Source organism: Grus americana, chromosome 10 (assembly GCF_028858705.1).
Source record: "Grus americana isolate bGruAme1 chromosome 10, bGruAme1.mat, whole genome shotgun sequence".
Taxonomy (NCBI): domain Eukaryota; kingdom Metazoa; phylum Chordata; class Aves; order Gruiformes; family Gruidae; genus Grus; species Grus americana.
The window spans coordinates 11,213,208-11,228,149 of NC_072861.1; the positions used below are offsets into that span (position 1 = coordinate 11,213,208).

At 45.4% G+C, this 14,942-nt stretch overlaps 1 protein-coding gene across 1 annotated transcript in view; it reads right to left on the reverse strand.

Moving 5' to 3' along the window:
- Positions 1-1,051: 1,051 nt before the first annotated feature.
- TNFAIP8L3 (TNF alpha induced protein 8 like 3) overlaps positions 1,052-14,942 on the reverse strand; it is a 48,863-nt gene continuing 34,972 nt past the window's right edge. Inside the window, exon 2 of the mRNA XM_054837342.1 lies at positions 1,052-4,065. Within this exon, the coding sequence (XP_054693317.1) occupies positions 3,503-4,065 (563 nt within the window). The 3' untranslated portion in view covers positions 1,052-3,502. The remainder of the gene's footprint in view (positions 4,066-14,942) is intronic.

Genomic DNA, 14,942 nt, shown 5'->3' on the forward strand with positions numbered 1-14,942 from the left:
TGTGAGAATGTTTCTCTAACACAAAAAAGACTACATGTTCAGTGCGATGTAGTGTTCTGTGGTACATGTACAATTTCTTTAGGATGACAGAAGTGGTCACTCCCTTGAGAGTTTCTTGAACATTACCTTTTTTCTCTTTATGTAATAAAGTTGGCAGTGATGAAGCAAAGAATATTGTGTCCTGCCATGATATGATTCATAAAATTAACCTGACAGCAATGTTTTACCAGCAGCGTGGCTCAAAACACCACTTACAAAGATTGCCTTAAACTTTTATTTTAAGGTAGCTTTCTCTTTGTGCCAATCTTTAATTGCTTCTAGTATAATTGCCATGTGAGTTGTTTGCAAATCCTGAGCTCTTTCAGCCAAAACAGTTTGCCTTTTCCAGGAATAAGGATAGGAGAATATATGCTTGCTGTTGTTAAAACATTCTGGTAGGTTCCAGCATCTCCATGTTTAGGGCAGGGATTTGAAATCTGTCAGGGATATGTCTTGTCTAACTTAAATCACATTTAGCTAAACCGAGCTAAATACATCATGGAACACTTGCAAGAAGGTGCTTGGTAGAGAGCTAGAGCTCAGCGTGTTCCATCTGCTCTGGCCCTGACACAGGCTGCCTGTCTGTCTTCTGAGCGCCACTCAGGCTGAGCCTGGGCTGAGGCTGGTACCTGAAGGCAAGAAGCTTGTGCCATTTCCTCCACCTGCCTCCTGACAGAGTTCCTGAGCGCACCACTAAACGCATTGAGCCAGCATCATTTGTTAGCTCAAGTGCTTGAGAACTTTCTGGAAAAACACACATTAAATTTGCTGCTGATGCATGTTTATGTTGCGTGTGTCTGATGCAACAGAAACATGGATTTCCGGTTTTCTTTTAAACCCTTAAACCGTCCATCTACCTACTTCCTACCTTCATAAAGTCTGGCCTTCAAAGATCACCAAGGTCGCAGAAGTTGAAGGTGACAAAACTTAGATTACACGAGTTCCCTACTCTTACTGCTTAATTTCAGTTTACATTGGATGGTAGAATAAATAAATCAAAAGGAAACAGAAATGGCAGTACTCACACATTTTTAATCCACAAATATGATAATACATCATATACTTAAGGTGACCTGAACATTGCCCATATTTTAGCAATGTTATTACATACCAAGCTACAAGTACAAAAGTAAACAATGAATATACAGGATATGCAAGTATGAGAAATACTTGAAAACATTCTCTTTCCTTAAGGCTACTCAGATTTATAAATAAAACAACAGATGTTCAGCTGGTGTGTCTAAAATACCAGAATCTGAATATTGATACTTGCAACACACAAAAAGAAAGTCACAGGTACAGGATATCCCTTTCCCTTGAATGTTGAATAATCTTTCCGGCTTTAAAAAAAGACCTTAAATTTGCTTGCCACAAGTGAAACAAACACACGAAATCTGACATGTGTGCACTGGGACAGGAGTGTTGGATACAATAAATACTGTTCAAAAGCATTAACTGACACATACGTGCTTGGGAAAAAACGCAGCTAAGGGTGCATATAAATATGGCTCTGCAAATGGCTGAACTTGCAACCCCAAATGTCGCTGTTTCACTACTGTGCTCTCTTGCAAAGGAATTGTCCACCTTCATTGCTACTAAATACACTTTTTATGGTTAAAGGAAATGGGGAACATTTACATCGTTACACACCGCTCTGGTAATGTCTTGTGCTGCCATTTTTACTGTGCTCCAAAATGAGTTCTGGGAACAAATAAAAATCCATCTAATGCAACCCAAGTGAATACGTGACCCGGGTATGTGTATTTGCAACTGTATAAAGGTGTGATAGCCAATTTTGTTGTTGCAAGAGAAACAATATAGTTATTCTGGGGTGAGGAAAGAGAAGAATAAAATTTCAGTTTTCTCTACTACCATAGTATTTAAGAGTTTACATGAGAAACATAATTTTTTCTTATCCAAAGTAATGAGTGATCAGCCCTGGAAGCTTTCCTTGGAGAGGAATGGCTTTCAAATAGATTTTCTCATCTTTGCCAATTTTCAGGTACATGCATCTCTCTATTATAATACATGTGATATGGAAGCTGTTACCTCCAGATAATGGGACTGTCCGCTATCTGTGTTAGCTATAAAAGGGGATGGTACATGACACTAAGTGTCGGTACATGGAGGTGAGTCTGGAGGATAAGACATAGAGGGCAAGGAGAGGAGAGATTTCCAAATGTAATTCCTTTACTTAGGGTCAGCCAGGGGCAAGGTTCTGCAAGTGGCAAGCTGGTGTATCTGCTCTGCTCCCGTTCTCTCTTAATCCCAACAAAAGTGTACAGAAACCAGTGTTTCTTTGCAAAATGTTTTCAGTTTGAAGACACCATATTTTGTTTAAAAAAGAAAAAAAAAAGTCACTGAAAACATTTTGAACAAAAAAATCATTCACGAAGCTTACCTGAGTCAGTAAGACTGTTCTCTTAAGACTACTGTGGATATACTACACTTGGATGGGGTTCCTTTTTTTTGGTCACACCTCTGTTTTACTGCAGGCACGAATTAACATCATGGCTGAGTATTTTGAGGATAGGGGATGTAAAAGTCGCTTTGTTGCTCCATTGGTGTCTTAGTCCTGCTGCTCTTCACAAGTGCAACTTCAAAATCTTCACAAAGAATATTTTGTTCTGCCAGGCAGAATAATAAGAGCACAAAGAGCAGCACAACCTTCAGCCTAAACTTGTCTGATGTCACCAAATACACAAACCCTGAGTGTAGGGAAACCGATCTACTACTGTATGTAGTTTTCTGGCTACCTTTGAGCTTGAACTGCTGAGCTGCTTTTCAAAATTGAAATGAAACATTCTCTCTGTTATTAGCAGGTATAGAACAGAACTCTAATGAAAATATTGCTTCACAGAGCAGTTCTTTAAATTTTCTCCCACTTCTACTCAGTTTGTTTTATTTGTTATTCCCCTATTAGACTGAAATACCGTGTAAAATCAGAGATGCCTTCTCATACTGATTCCTGATCCTTTCGAGAGGAGTGAGCTTAATCCATTGCAGCCCTGCTTTCTAAGCTTTTTCAGTTAGCGTGGAAATAATAAAGACGTACGCACCAAGGGCCTGGGGGTCAGTTCCGTGCGTTGCTCTTTTACCTTCACCTGTCCATTTTTACATAGCCATGCATTTGAGTTTGCTCTCTTTTCACATGTTCAGCCTTGAACACAAAGCTAGTAAGATCATGGTGTATAGCAATCTGTTTCTGAACAATATATATCAGCAGCCTTGTTCACTCCGCTCCTTGGAAAAGACTGAATTATCTGAACAAAACATTAAAATTGATAGCTTTCTCATTTCAGTTTTCCACTTCATCATGAGCCTGGTGAGCACTTTCTGGCCCCTGCCAGAGACTGGAGCAAGAGACTGGTAGGAAGGAAGCTCGCTTGCTCACCATGGCTCATGAAGGGTGGCCAGTTCTAGAGAGAAGTTTTTGGTTGGTTTCTTGGTTTTGAGCGTGGTTTCAAAGGATCTTCTCGTCGAGTAGTTTGTTGATGCCATCGCAGATCTTTTTGAGGTATGGCCGACAGTCCCCATCAAGACTGTACAGGGCAGTTAGAAACTCCACATCCGCAAAGTGATTGAAGACATGGTTGATGCGCCCGTGGGATCTCGGTGTCAGGTGTCGATCTACTAGTTCGTGCACAAGGTCTTTACATTCATTCAGAAGTTCTGCAAGAACATTTCTGTCAAAAGTGTATTCTACCTCGTAGAAACTGACAATTGTCATGGCAGTTTGGTTCAGCTTCTTCCTGAACTTGTCTACGATTTCCAGCTCTTCCTGGTTGAACTGATTATTTCGATAAAGGATCCCGATTTTTATTGCCACTTTAATCAGGTCTTTCATAATTTTATGGGCTTCCTTTTTGTTTCTTGTGTGTTCCTTTGTTACTTTGTACAGCTCATCAAAGATTTCACTGCTTGTGTCATCGATTAGCATGTTAGCCATGGTTTTGGTTGCCATTTTACTCAGGATCTTTTTCTGGGCTTGCAGGGCAAGATTCTTGGAACTGAAACAGTCAGGACCTGTTTGGGGGTAGACGAGAAGAGGGAAAATGTTACTTTTACTTGGTGAATAATTTTCACAATCAGTGAAGAAAAGTAGTACCTGTGCGCTTAACTGAGACACTGCATGTTTAACTGATCATTACATAGAGTCGTGATTGCAATAACGGGAACATTTCCAACACTATTTCCCGGTATCCTTGGGGCCTCAGACATCCGTGTCAGGTCTTGCTGTCACTGAGGGTTTTTGCTTACAAATTAAGAACAGAATATTCTGTCAGGGAGTACCTACGCTGGGTCTTTGCTAGTCTTTTAATTTTGAAGTTCAATATTAAAGCTTTTTTGGCAGAGAGATCTGTTGAGATGTTGTGCTCAAAACAATAAATAAGTAATCACAGGCAAGCAAAATGAGATAATGACGAATAAATACATGAACGTGACAGAATTATACTTCTGGTCATCAGGGGGCACTGCTGTTTCACGGTTAGACCAAGCAGCCTCTCCTGTAAGGGTTAATAAAGCAGATTCATAAACATGGATTTATTTTGCTTTAATCTCTAGTAATGATGCCTTTCCTGTTTGTGATCAATTTGCAAAATTCTAGAATGTGATTTTTTGTAAAATATTGGTGCTTCAGTGCATGCAGTTCCTGCCAGATGAAAATTCCTGAGCTATTTGCTCTACTCTTCTCAAATAAATATGTTGAATCTTTTACCCAGCTACGGAAGTTCCGCTCGGCATAGCACCTCAGCATGTGGCTGCTCCTGCTGAACTTTATCCAGTGAGCTTCTCTAATTATTGGTAGAGGTAAATTTGACCTTCCTCTGTTTTTCACATTAATGTTGGTTTTTAACTGACCAAAGTAAAGAGAGAGATTTCGTATGAAATGGTCATCCAGTTTAATACTCCAGCAGCGAAGTCTCTGTTGGATCGAAGGACATTTTATCGTTACGGTCCCTCATTTCCCTGGGGATTTGCTCATGCCAAGGAGATGCCCGTCTTTCCCTGCCAGCTGGGAGACCAGAGCCTTGGCTGGTGCGAGGGTGTGGAGGTAACCGTCTCCTTCACCAGCTGCTGGGGAATCAAACCACCGAGAGATTAAAAATAACAATAAAAATCAAAGCTTCCAGTGCCGATTTGATTTTGGAGCCTGAGTGGGTCCTAGGCTGGTTGGGTGAGCTCCGGCGGCCCTTTCCAGCCTTCAGCACACGAATGCTCAGCCGAGACAACCGTGCTGTCGCCCCGCTGCGCAGCCGTCAATCTGTCGGTGTTTGTGGCACAGTCTGATCTGCTCACATTGCCGTGGGTTCACCACAGCCTCTCCTTCCTCTCCGTACTCCCTGCATCCTCGTGTGAGGCAAAAGGGCTGCTGGGTGCCAGTGCTCGCTTCGAATAGTAACACTCTGAATTTAAACAGCCTTCTGTTTAAGTCCTGTTTTTCAAGTTAGCTAGAATATTAAAGTTGTCATCTTTCTTTGTGTGCTACAGCTGTACTACTGAGCAATATGAAAGAGTAACATTTAATTTCAACTGAATCACCACCTGGAGAAAATAATTCAATGTGCTTAAAAGAATTGCCTGTCATTTGGAGAGAAAATTGTGGGGCTGAGCTGCTGACGGGAGGAAACAGAAAAACTGTGATTTAATCTAGTAAATGATAAAACCAGGATGAAAGCATTCTTTCACTTAGCGGTACGTGGGTATATAAATAGTATCTGTGATGAATAATTATGTGCATTTGACACAGTAAAATGGAAGATTAATATTAGCGTCTGCTTCTGTAGTAAGCATTTGCTATTAATCAACTGGACGCAGTTGTTCAGTATCTGATCAAAAACTGAAAATAATTGCAGTAGATTTTCAGAATATTAATTTTACTAACGTTCCTGACACTTCAGCCTCCGTGTCATTGTCCCCAGGTGAGAGCCCAGCTGGGTCCTGCCGTGCTCAGCTCCCCGCTGCAGGGAGAGCTTTGCAGAACCGGTGCAATTCTGTGGCTCGAAGCAAATCCTGCAGTCGTGGCGCACAGAAAGAGGTGCCTAGCAAAGTACCGCGTCCTCCATCGCACGCCCCGTGTCTTTGGGTCACCAGCACATCTGTGGGAAAGCCAGGACCAGCACAACCACCAGCACATTCTCAAACATGCACGCAGCTGCCCTCCCGTCTATGTGATTTCTGAGAGCAAATATTGAATGCTAAATCAGCATGGAAAAGCTTCTAATAAACATCAGAAGTGAGGTTTGGCACAAAAAAAGTGGTTCTGGGGTATGTTCCTATATTCAAAGCCCTGGCTCTCATGCACAAAACTGAACAGAGTGTGATCTTCAAAGATGACACCCCGGGTTTGGTACCTCGAACAACAGTAACGCAGCTCCCAGCAGAAGGAGCAAGCTATGAAACGGGCACTGCAGCCAGGGAGCATCGGCTGAGTTTAACTCAACATTGAGGCTGGGATGTTTTTCCATGGCAAGTCCCACCTGTGGGATCTGCTATTAAACAGATGGGACTGAGCTCTGTCTCATCTTTCTAAAAATAAAATAAATTTGTTATTACATTGGAGCCGCTAGGCTTTTCTGTAGAAGCTGTATTCCCCTTTCCTCTACGTTCCTTTACCAAGCCCTAATGCTATATCCTACTCCTCCTCTCATATCTCTTAATCTCCTCTGTTCAAACCAGGACCCCAGTTCGATGCCTCCTGTTCCTGCTGCGGCCCCCTTCTTCACTTCATGCTCTGTCTCACCGTGGCATCTCTAGCACCTTGGCCGTACCAGCCACGAGTGCTCAGAGCCTTCAGAAACCAGGCAGGTCCAAATGCTTTGTGCGCACTCCTTTCCCCCGCCTCCTTCCACGATTTGTCCTGTGTATTGTAAAATCTGTTAAAGCTGGTAGTTAGTCTCGCCACCGCGACTGCCGCGCTCTCTCCCAGTCAACTGTACCCAACAGCCGAGGTCCCGGTGGGGAAGGGCTGCGTTCTGTGGGGACGCAGGACAAGCTCGTGCGTCTGCGGCATACCGCGGTGCTCTACGTTAAATACGGAAGCGGCAGCCTGCTGCCACAGTCTCTCCACCACGTCAGGAAAGCGCTGAGAAGCTCAGGTGGGAGGACAAGCGGCGCAGCCCAGCTGCACTACCAAGCTGCCAGCCCGGCTGCCGGCATCGACGCTCTGCAGAGCCTCAGCCCGTGGTCTCCAGCTGCCCGAGCGGCCGCCGGTGGGGGCACACAACGCGCGTGCGGTGGGGAGGAGGGACGCAACAGTCGTCAGCCCATTCGTGCAGCCTACCTGATGGCACGGGGGCTCTTTGCAAAGGGCTGTGCTCAGCTTTGCCTAAAATCAGGGGGTGCGCGGTTTTGCAGCAGTGTACGCTGGAAGGAGCGAGAACCCGCATTGATTGTTTGGATTCCTGCCTCCGAAATCACGTAATGCTCAGACTCCAAGGTGATGCCTTGCCTTTCAAAGATCACAAGTGGTTAGCCACATGATTAAACTCAGGCTTTCAGGGGAACTGCAGGTTTACTGTGGCAGTCTTTTCTTACTGCAGCACGTGGCTTGTTACACAAAATACATCTTCGCCTCCTACGTACAGCAAGTCTATTTTCTGCTTTCTTTCGTACAGCAAAACAAATCAGCAACAACATTATAGATGCTATTAGCTTTCAGGAACATTACAGCAAAGCTACAAAAGAAAAACCAACCTCTGAGCATACTTTTTGCAGGGTAATGATTAGCTTCCTTAATAGAAAGTCTGACATCTTAGTTTTTACTGAAGTAAGGACCAGTTCTGCCTCCAGATCTGCTCTCTTCCCTCTCTCTCTCAGTCATTTAAAGACTTGCGATGATAAAAGCTATTAAAAAAGCCCCATGTGATGGGATTAATCCCACAGCAACCTTCTATCCTTCAAAAAGTGCAACTCTTCCGACGTGTATTGCCAGAGCTGCGACACCGCAGAGGGAATGGCGCAGGCCCAGCTGCGGGGGGGACCGAGGGGAGAGGCTCCCCACGCCGGGGAGTCCCGTGGGCAGGGTGCCACACCGCTGCTCCCCACCAGTGACGGCCCAGCCTCTGGCACACGGTGCTGGACACGACAACGATGTCTCACATCCACTAAACTTAATAACAGGATTGCTTAATAACAGAGTTGCTTAATAACAGAAGTGTAGACAAAGTTTGGCAACTCTAGGGAGTGGACGTAAGAGTTTTGTATTTTAAGAGTTTTGGGGGCTAAAATGCAAGAGTGTCTGCAATATTCTTGAAATGCTTTGATTGCAGCTGGCTGTACCAAGTACAGAACGATTAGAACGAAATGCTCGGCAATACCGTTTTTATGTAAATGGCCATTCAGCCGCTCTGTACAAAACACAGGGCGGACCCAGTGAACCAGAACTCGCTCCCACTATGCCCAGGGGAGAGCATGGTCCATGTTTTCTGAAAGCAGTTAAGCGGATATGGAAACAACCCCCCCGAGGGCATGAATCCATTTCCCTCCCAGTTAGCCCCTTCTTAGCCAAAGCCTTACTAAAGTTCTGCCGCCGGGGTATTTTCTCCCCTGGCGAACGGCTGAAAGGCGCGTTGAAGCGAGCTCTGGTGGGAGCGCGGCTCCACAGGTAAAAGTAGACGGAGCAGGATTTAATCTGCAGAGTTTCTGTGTTTGTCCGGTGCGTTTATAATTGCATTAGCAGGCTTGCTTGGAGCGAAGGGATGCAAAGCGATTGCTTTGGCTTTGTCGCACCTGTGGAGCTCCAGCTGGCACTGGGAGTTGTTCCCGGTGCCTGCTGCAGCTGGTACGAGTTAATCAATTACCTCAACCACTGACTTCTTCACCTGGTCTAAAGTGAATCACGCCTGGAGCTGTGTGCCTTATTTCCCCCCTGCTTACTCTGTGAGTGTAACCCCAGCTCCCAGCAGCCGGTGGTGGGCCGTGTTTTCAAGCCGCTGCCAAGCAGTGCACGTGTGGGGGGCACAGAGCTGGCTTGAGAGCGTCTTGGGGAGCGGAGCTGCTGCACGTTAAAGGGTGAAGAGGCTGCAGGAGCCCGCTGCAGCCTGGCAGGACTGGGAGGTGATGGGGTCAGACAAGGCCCTTGCATCTGTGCTGCGGCTGAGCTGTAAGTAAGCAAAGGCCTGAATCTTAACTGCACAAGAGGGAAGTATTTAGGGAAGTAAAGATGATGAAGAGGCTGAAATATTTTTAATACTCCTGAATCCTCAATTTTCAAATGCAGCGCAGCCTCTGCAGCAAAAGCCAGGCTTTAAGGAGTCAGCAAAGCTGCTGGAAACGTGGGCAGCCCTCCAGCTGCGAGCCGCTGCTCAGGCTTGTGGGAGATGGATTAAGCCAAGGAACAGGCACGCTCTCAGAGGCTGCCACAGCGTCAGATAGCTGCGTCGTGAAAATTGTTGTAGGAATGTGCTGGTTTAATGATTTGTGTGACCCAGTTTGAAAGCATCTGTGTATTTTAACCTAGTGACATACCTGCCCCAGAGCCTGCGAATGCCAATGGGAAGGAAGGAGGCAGCCGTATCCTGAAGCTCGTGCAGGGGTTAAATGAGCAGTGGATAGCCGAACGGCTAACCCAGTGCTGCTGCTGGTGTTGATAATTTACTGGGCTGACAGCTTGTTTCATTATAACCTGCGGTTACCTGTAATGTCTCTTTTTCTTGTTATAAATAGCTTATAAAGTATAAATAACCTTTGAGGAAAATAAGAGTGGGAAACTTTCTTGAGCTGTTATGTAAAGCTATAAGGACAAGAAAAAACTAGTGCAGATTTGGAAAGGAGAACATAGAAAAACAAACAAAATCATCTCGTTGCTTAATTTGCAGTATTCGGCCAAAATGTTTGGAGGTAATGAGCTGCAAACTTGTGTGTTTTATTTATCCTTCAAGTATCACTTGCGTGCTATAAGATTGATTAGAAAAGTGAACCGCAGAACTCGGGCTTTCAAAATAGCTCTAAAAGCAGACGGGGGAAAAAAGCGCACTAAAAGCACTTCTCCTGTAGCGTTTTAGCACGGAGCAGCCAGGGAGCCAGCTCTAAGTGTGCGTTTTACTCTTGGACAGCTACGGGATCGCTGCTGAAGAAACATTAAGTGTTTCCAGTAACTTTAAGCCAAGAAATCCAATAGACCAGATGGAATATATCAGCTTTCAGGGAGGGCCAATTCAAACATGTGTAAGCACCAGGGGCCTAGTGCTCAAACTTTTAACACTTCTAAATTGTTTCTATGAACATAAAAGGGTTGCTCATTTCTGTAGTGGAACAGGAGATTACAGACTGATAATTATATGATCCTGGGAGAACGTACCGGTATCCAAACCTCTGAAGACAAAACTTGGATGTGTTGGAAATGGCAGCAGTGGCACTGTACAGAGGGAACACGACTGAATGGAAAAAAGAAAATTACTGTTTTTCCTTTCAGTGCGCTATACGAGCAGCAATCATGCTGCAAACAAGCACTGTCTGGGAATCTAGCGACTGGAGATTCCTCGTGATAGTCTTATTTCAGCAGCTGGCTTGTATTTGGCATTTATTTTACCAGTAATACGTTGTTGGTACGTACTGGAGCGTGCCTTTCAGTACCTGGCAGAGGTGGCGGTAGGCTGGGGAGCCACTTCTGTAAAGAGGAGCGACGCAGAGCGAGCGGTTAAACTGCTGTCCTCACCTCAGCAATGCCTCCAGAGATGACAACCAGGGGAGAGGAGCTCAGCTGTGGTTTCCATCAGCTCTGCTGGAGTTGCCAAGAAAGGGGCTGGCTGAGCTTTTCTCCTGCTACCCCTAGAAGCTGGCTGGGAATTGAACCACCCCGCTGTATTCCCCTCCCACGTGGAAGAGCAGTAGCTGGCACACGGTGTCTGGACAGCAGCACTGTCCCGTGGCCGAAAGCGGCCTGCGGTGTGGAAACCTTTGCTAGAGCTGCCTCGATTATTTGGCACAGCTGACACGGTGCTGTGATTTTGTATGGCTGCTATTTGACATCACAAATGACACGTTACGCTCTGGTCATACCCTGAAAACTCGCATCCAGCTTGTGAGGGAGGAACCTGCTCCCGGACAAAGAGGCTCAGTGAGGACCGTCCCCACGTGCTGTGCCAGAAGCCAGGCAGCGATGGCTTCGCTAGCGACCCAGCCCTCAGGTCCAGCCTGCCGAGCGCGAGCTTGGCATGCGCAAGCAGCGCAGCCACCTCTCTGAAGGTGGCTACCAAAGCTCTTCACTTTTTTGATCCGGTAACGTATATCAGAACCAAAATCTAAGCCAGGCTGCAGCACAGGGAACGGTAGCTTTGAAGAGTGATGTTCAAGTGTTCATCTGAAACTTTGCACCCCCTATTCTGTAGCGTGCAGGGAAGCTCTGTCAAGGCAGCAAACACATCGGGGTAACTTCTGGCAATCGGTGGTGAGTGTCACCAACGCAGAGCTTGCTTACGCAGCACCCCAGGGCACCCACCGGGAGTACAAACGAGGTTTTGCTCTTATTGGGAAGTGCTCAGGTGTTAGGGAAATAAGTCTGTCTGCCAGGAGCGATAGTAAAATACCACGTCATGGTGTTTGGCCTTGGTAAGCTTTGCTATACAACTAGAAGAGGTTTTGATAAACTGACCGCTGTATTTTATAAACAGGTTTCAAGTCTTTCAATGTCAGCTTGTTACGTTGATAGCAAGTGCACAAGGGACTGAATGTCCCTACCCCCAAAAATGCTGCTTCAACTCTGGTCGCCACCGGAAGGTAAAACGCTTGCACGCTGACTGCGAGGCTTTGATTTGCAATAGATGGAGCCATAACAGACCAGGCATTGCCCGGGCTGATCTTTAGGGAATGGCAATGCAGGAGGATTGGTTACTACCTCTTGTGATGACCTACTGATCCTGTTCCTGCATTTTGAGACAGATATTTATAATTATATTGGTGGGTTTTTCTTTAAATGCTAACCTTGGTCAGTAAAAGTCTTCTAGAGTGGAGAAGCATGCTGACATACCCAAAACGCTACAGCAGGATCCTGGGCAAACATGGATAGCTCACAGACCCCCGCAGATAGCGCTTTGGTGGCAACAGGGGACACCTTGAATTGGTTAGGAGTTTTTGGCCTTCAAACTGTCAGTGATTTCCCCCCGTCCCTCCCCCCAGTATATGCTATAGAGCAAATCCTGGGCAGTAGGCGTTGGAGAGTTTAACTTCAGTCTCTGAAACATTTTGTGTTTAATCTCCTTGGTCTTCTCCACAATTACCACATTTTTTTACACCTTCCTTTTAAAGACACTGCATTTAAAAAGAAGGTATCATGGTGAGTATGTAGCAAAACTGTCTAATTAGACAAATAATTATTATCTCTATAGGAAAATTATGCTTGTTTTAATGTCTGGCCATGTTATTTTCACCACAGGACAGTAAGGAGCTCTTTGATATGTGCTGAGGAACTGCTTATTGCTTAGATGGGACAGAGTCTCTGGGGGAGCATCAGACATACCATGAATGATAAAGCAATTATCTTGTTAGGGAAAAAAGCCTCAATAGTTTCTTTAAAAGGACTTGACCACCTTATTCTTCCACACAAAAGTAACAATTACCTAGAAAATAAAGGCTTTTCTTGCCAAAGTATTATCTGCCACTGAGACTGATAAGCCATGAGACATCATTCATCATTTTGTAGCTATCCTGTTTTTATACAGATGCAATTATTGTAGCAACTTCTCTTTGTAGATGATCTGTAGAGCTTGCTTGCAGTGCTACTTTATGATGTTTCCAAACTGATAGATTCTATTTTGAGCAAAAACTTGAAGGTGGGGGGGAAGAAATTGCAAGCACTGAATAATAGAAAATCTAGCCTGTGTTATCTAAGCATGGGAGATACAGGTACACATCCTGGGAGCCAGCAGCTAGAACCACCTCTCTTAAAGCTGCTGAGGCTTTCTGGCTTCAGTACATACAATCCTTCTTGCTCCAGGGAGGTAGTAACAACTCAGTCTCTCCCCTTGCCTCTTTAAAACAAACCACCCCCCCATACACACACAGAAACCAGAGCCAGGACAGACAGTACATGACTATATAGCAGGTTATATGTTATAGCTGTGCTTTAGAACTCACTCGCAGTGGCCCAGCAGCAACGCTCCTGGCTCAGCTTCTGGCTGATTTCCTGGTGTAGGTGGGGGATTGGGTGCCGGGGAGCAGCTATACCCTTTTTCTGATGTTTGAACACCGAAACGGATCCTGGGGGAGTTGAGTCCAAGTTCATGAATGACTTGGATTCTTGATCAGGATGTGTGAACTTTGCTGTGTATTCTTTCATCTGCCCCCCAGCAGGGTGAGGGCAAGAGAGGGGCTAGGGAGGCATTTCTGCTTTCCTGGGCTCAGTGCTTGGTAACGACCCCAGTCAATGCTCCCAGTTATCGGGGGGTGCGGATTTCCCCATGCTTCTGTAGCCCAAACGCTTTCTGTTCCTTCCACAGAAGTCTCTTTAGCACACAGGAGCCAGTCGTTCCCAGCAGGAACGTCGTAATACGCTGTTAGTAAAGCAAGGCCTGCCAATATCAACCCTAAATATTAAACGCAGCCTCCGTGCAATATGTGCTTTACACGGACAAAGTGTGGCTAAGAAACAGGCTATCGGGTACTGGTTTGCTGATTCTCCCCCCCCTTATTTCTCATCCCTTCAGGAAGAAAATTCCAAGGGTTTATTTTTGTGCCTTGAAGTTGCTTGTTGTTGCGGTACACTGCTGTTTCTCCAGAGATATAATGTCCTTGCCTTTTACATAGAGTAATTCTATTTTTGACTCTAATATATTAAGAATGGCATGAAAAATAACCATGTCTATGCTCTAGGGATGTACAAAATTCCATGAGAAAGCAAGCAATCGGCACCCCAAGGATAGCTGGTCTGAAGATGCTGTGAAACCTAAGATGGCATTTCTCTGTAGCTTAGCATAAGGCTGAAAGAAAATGGGGCAAAAAGTATTTCTGCTAAACCAGGTCAAGGTGAATAAACTTGCCAAAACCCCACGACAGGCTGCAGTTGCAGAAGGTGTTGAGCTGCCGCCGCCCAGGAGGGCTCCCCAGCTGCGCTGGGCTGAGCTCTGCCGTGGCCAGAGCGTGAGGACGGGGATTGGAAGCTCCGGCACCGCATCCCTGCAGAACTACACCGGGATCTCTGCAGAGCATGTGGGTCTTCTCTTCACCATCCCCCAGCACGCTGTTCAGATACACCCAAAATAGCCCACCTTGTCCCACGGAGCAGGGGTGATTGGAAGCAAAATTGCAATTCACTCTCCTGTGCTTCTGTCTTGTTTTTTAAAAGCAAAACCCCCTCCCGCTGACGGTACTACCTAGCCTTGTTGCCTGACATGCTCTGAGGCCACGGACACAGTGCCTGTGCCGGATGGGTAGGGGTAACACTGAGCAGTGTGTGTGTATAAAGGAGAAGAGGCCAAGGGAAGGGGGGGTGGAGGGGAAAGGTAGGCTGTTTAAGCTTGGAATTAATTTAAGTTAATAGCATCTGCATATTTAACAATTTTTTTAATGGACTATTGTTTTCCTACCCTGGTATCTGCTTGCTTGACCACTAGGTTTTGAATTAAGAACGCGATGGATAGGAGGGAAATAAAACAATGGCAGAGAACAGGTAGCTCTAGGAAAACATACTGTGGGTCCCTAAATAAAACACCAGAGGAGCTGTTAATTTTCCCAATGAATACCAGCCATGCTTCCAAACTCTGTTTAAACTAGAGAGGAAAATCAAATGAGGGGAAGATGAATAGTGGCAAGAAATGTCTGATAGCAGTTAACTCTCCCAAGCCAGGAGCAGACTAGACTGATCACAACATATTTAAAACTATTAGGAAAAGAAAGTTTAACTTTATGCACGGACTATTGTCTAATTTTATTCTTTGCTTGTTATGTTCTTTAGGGGAGTCAAT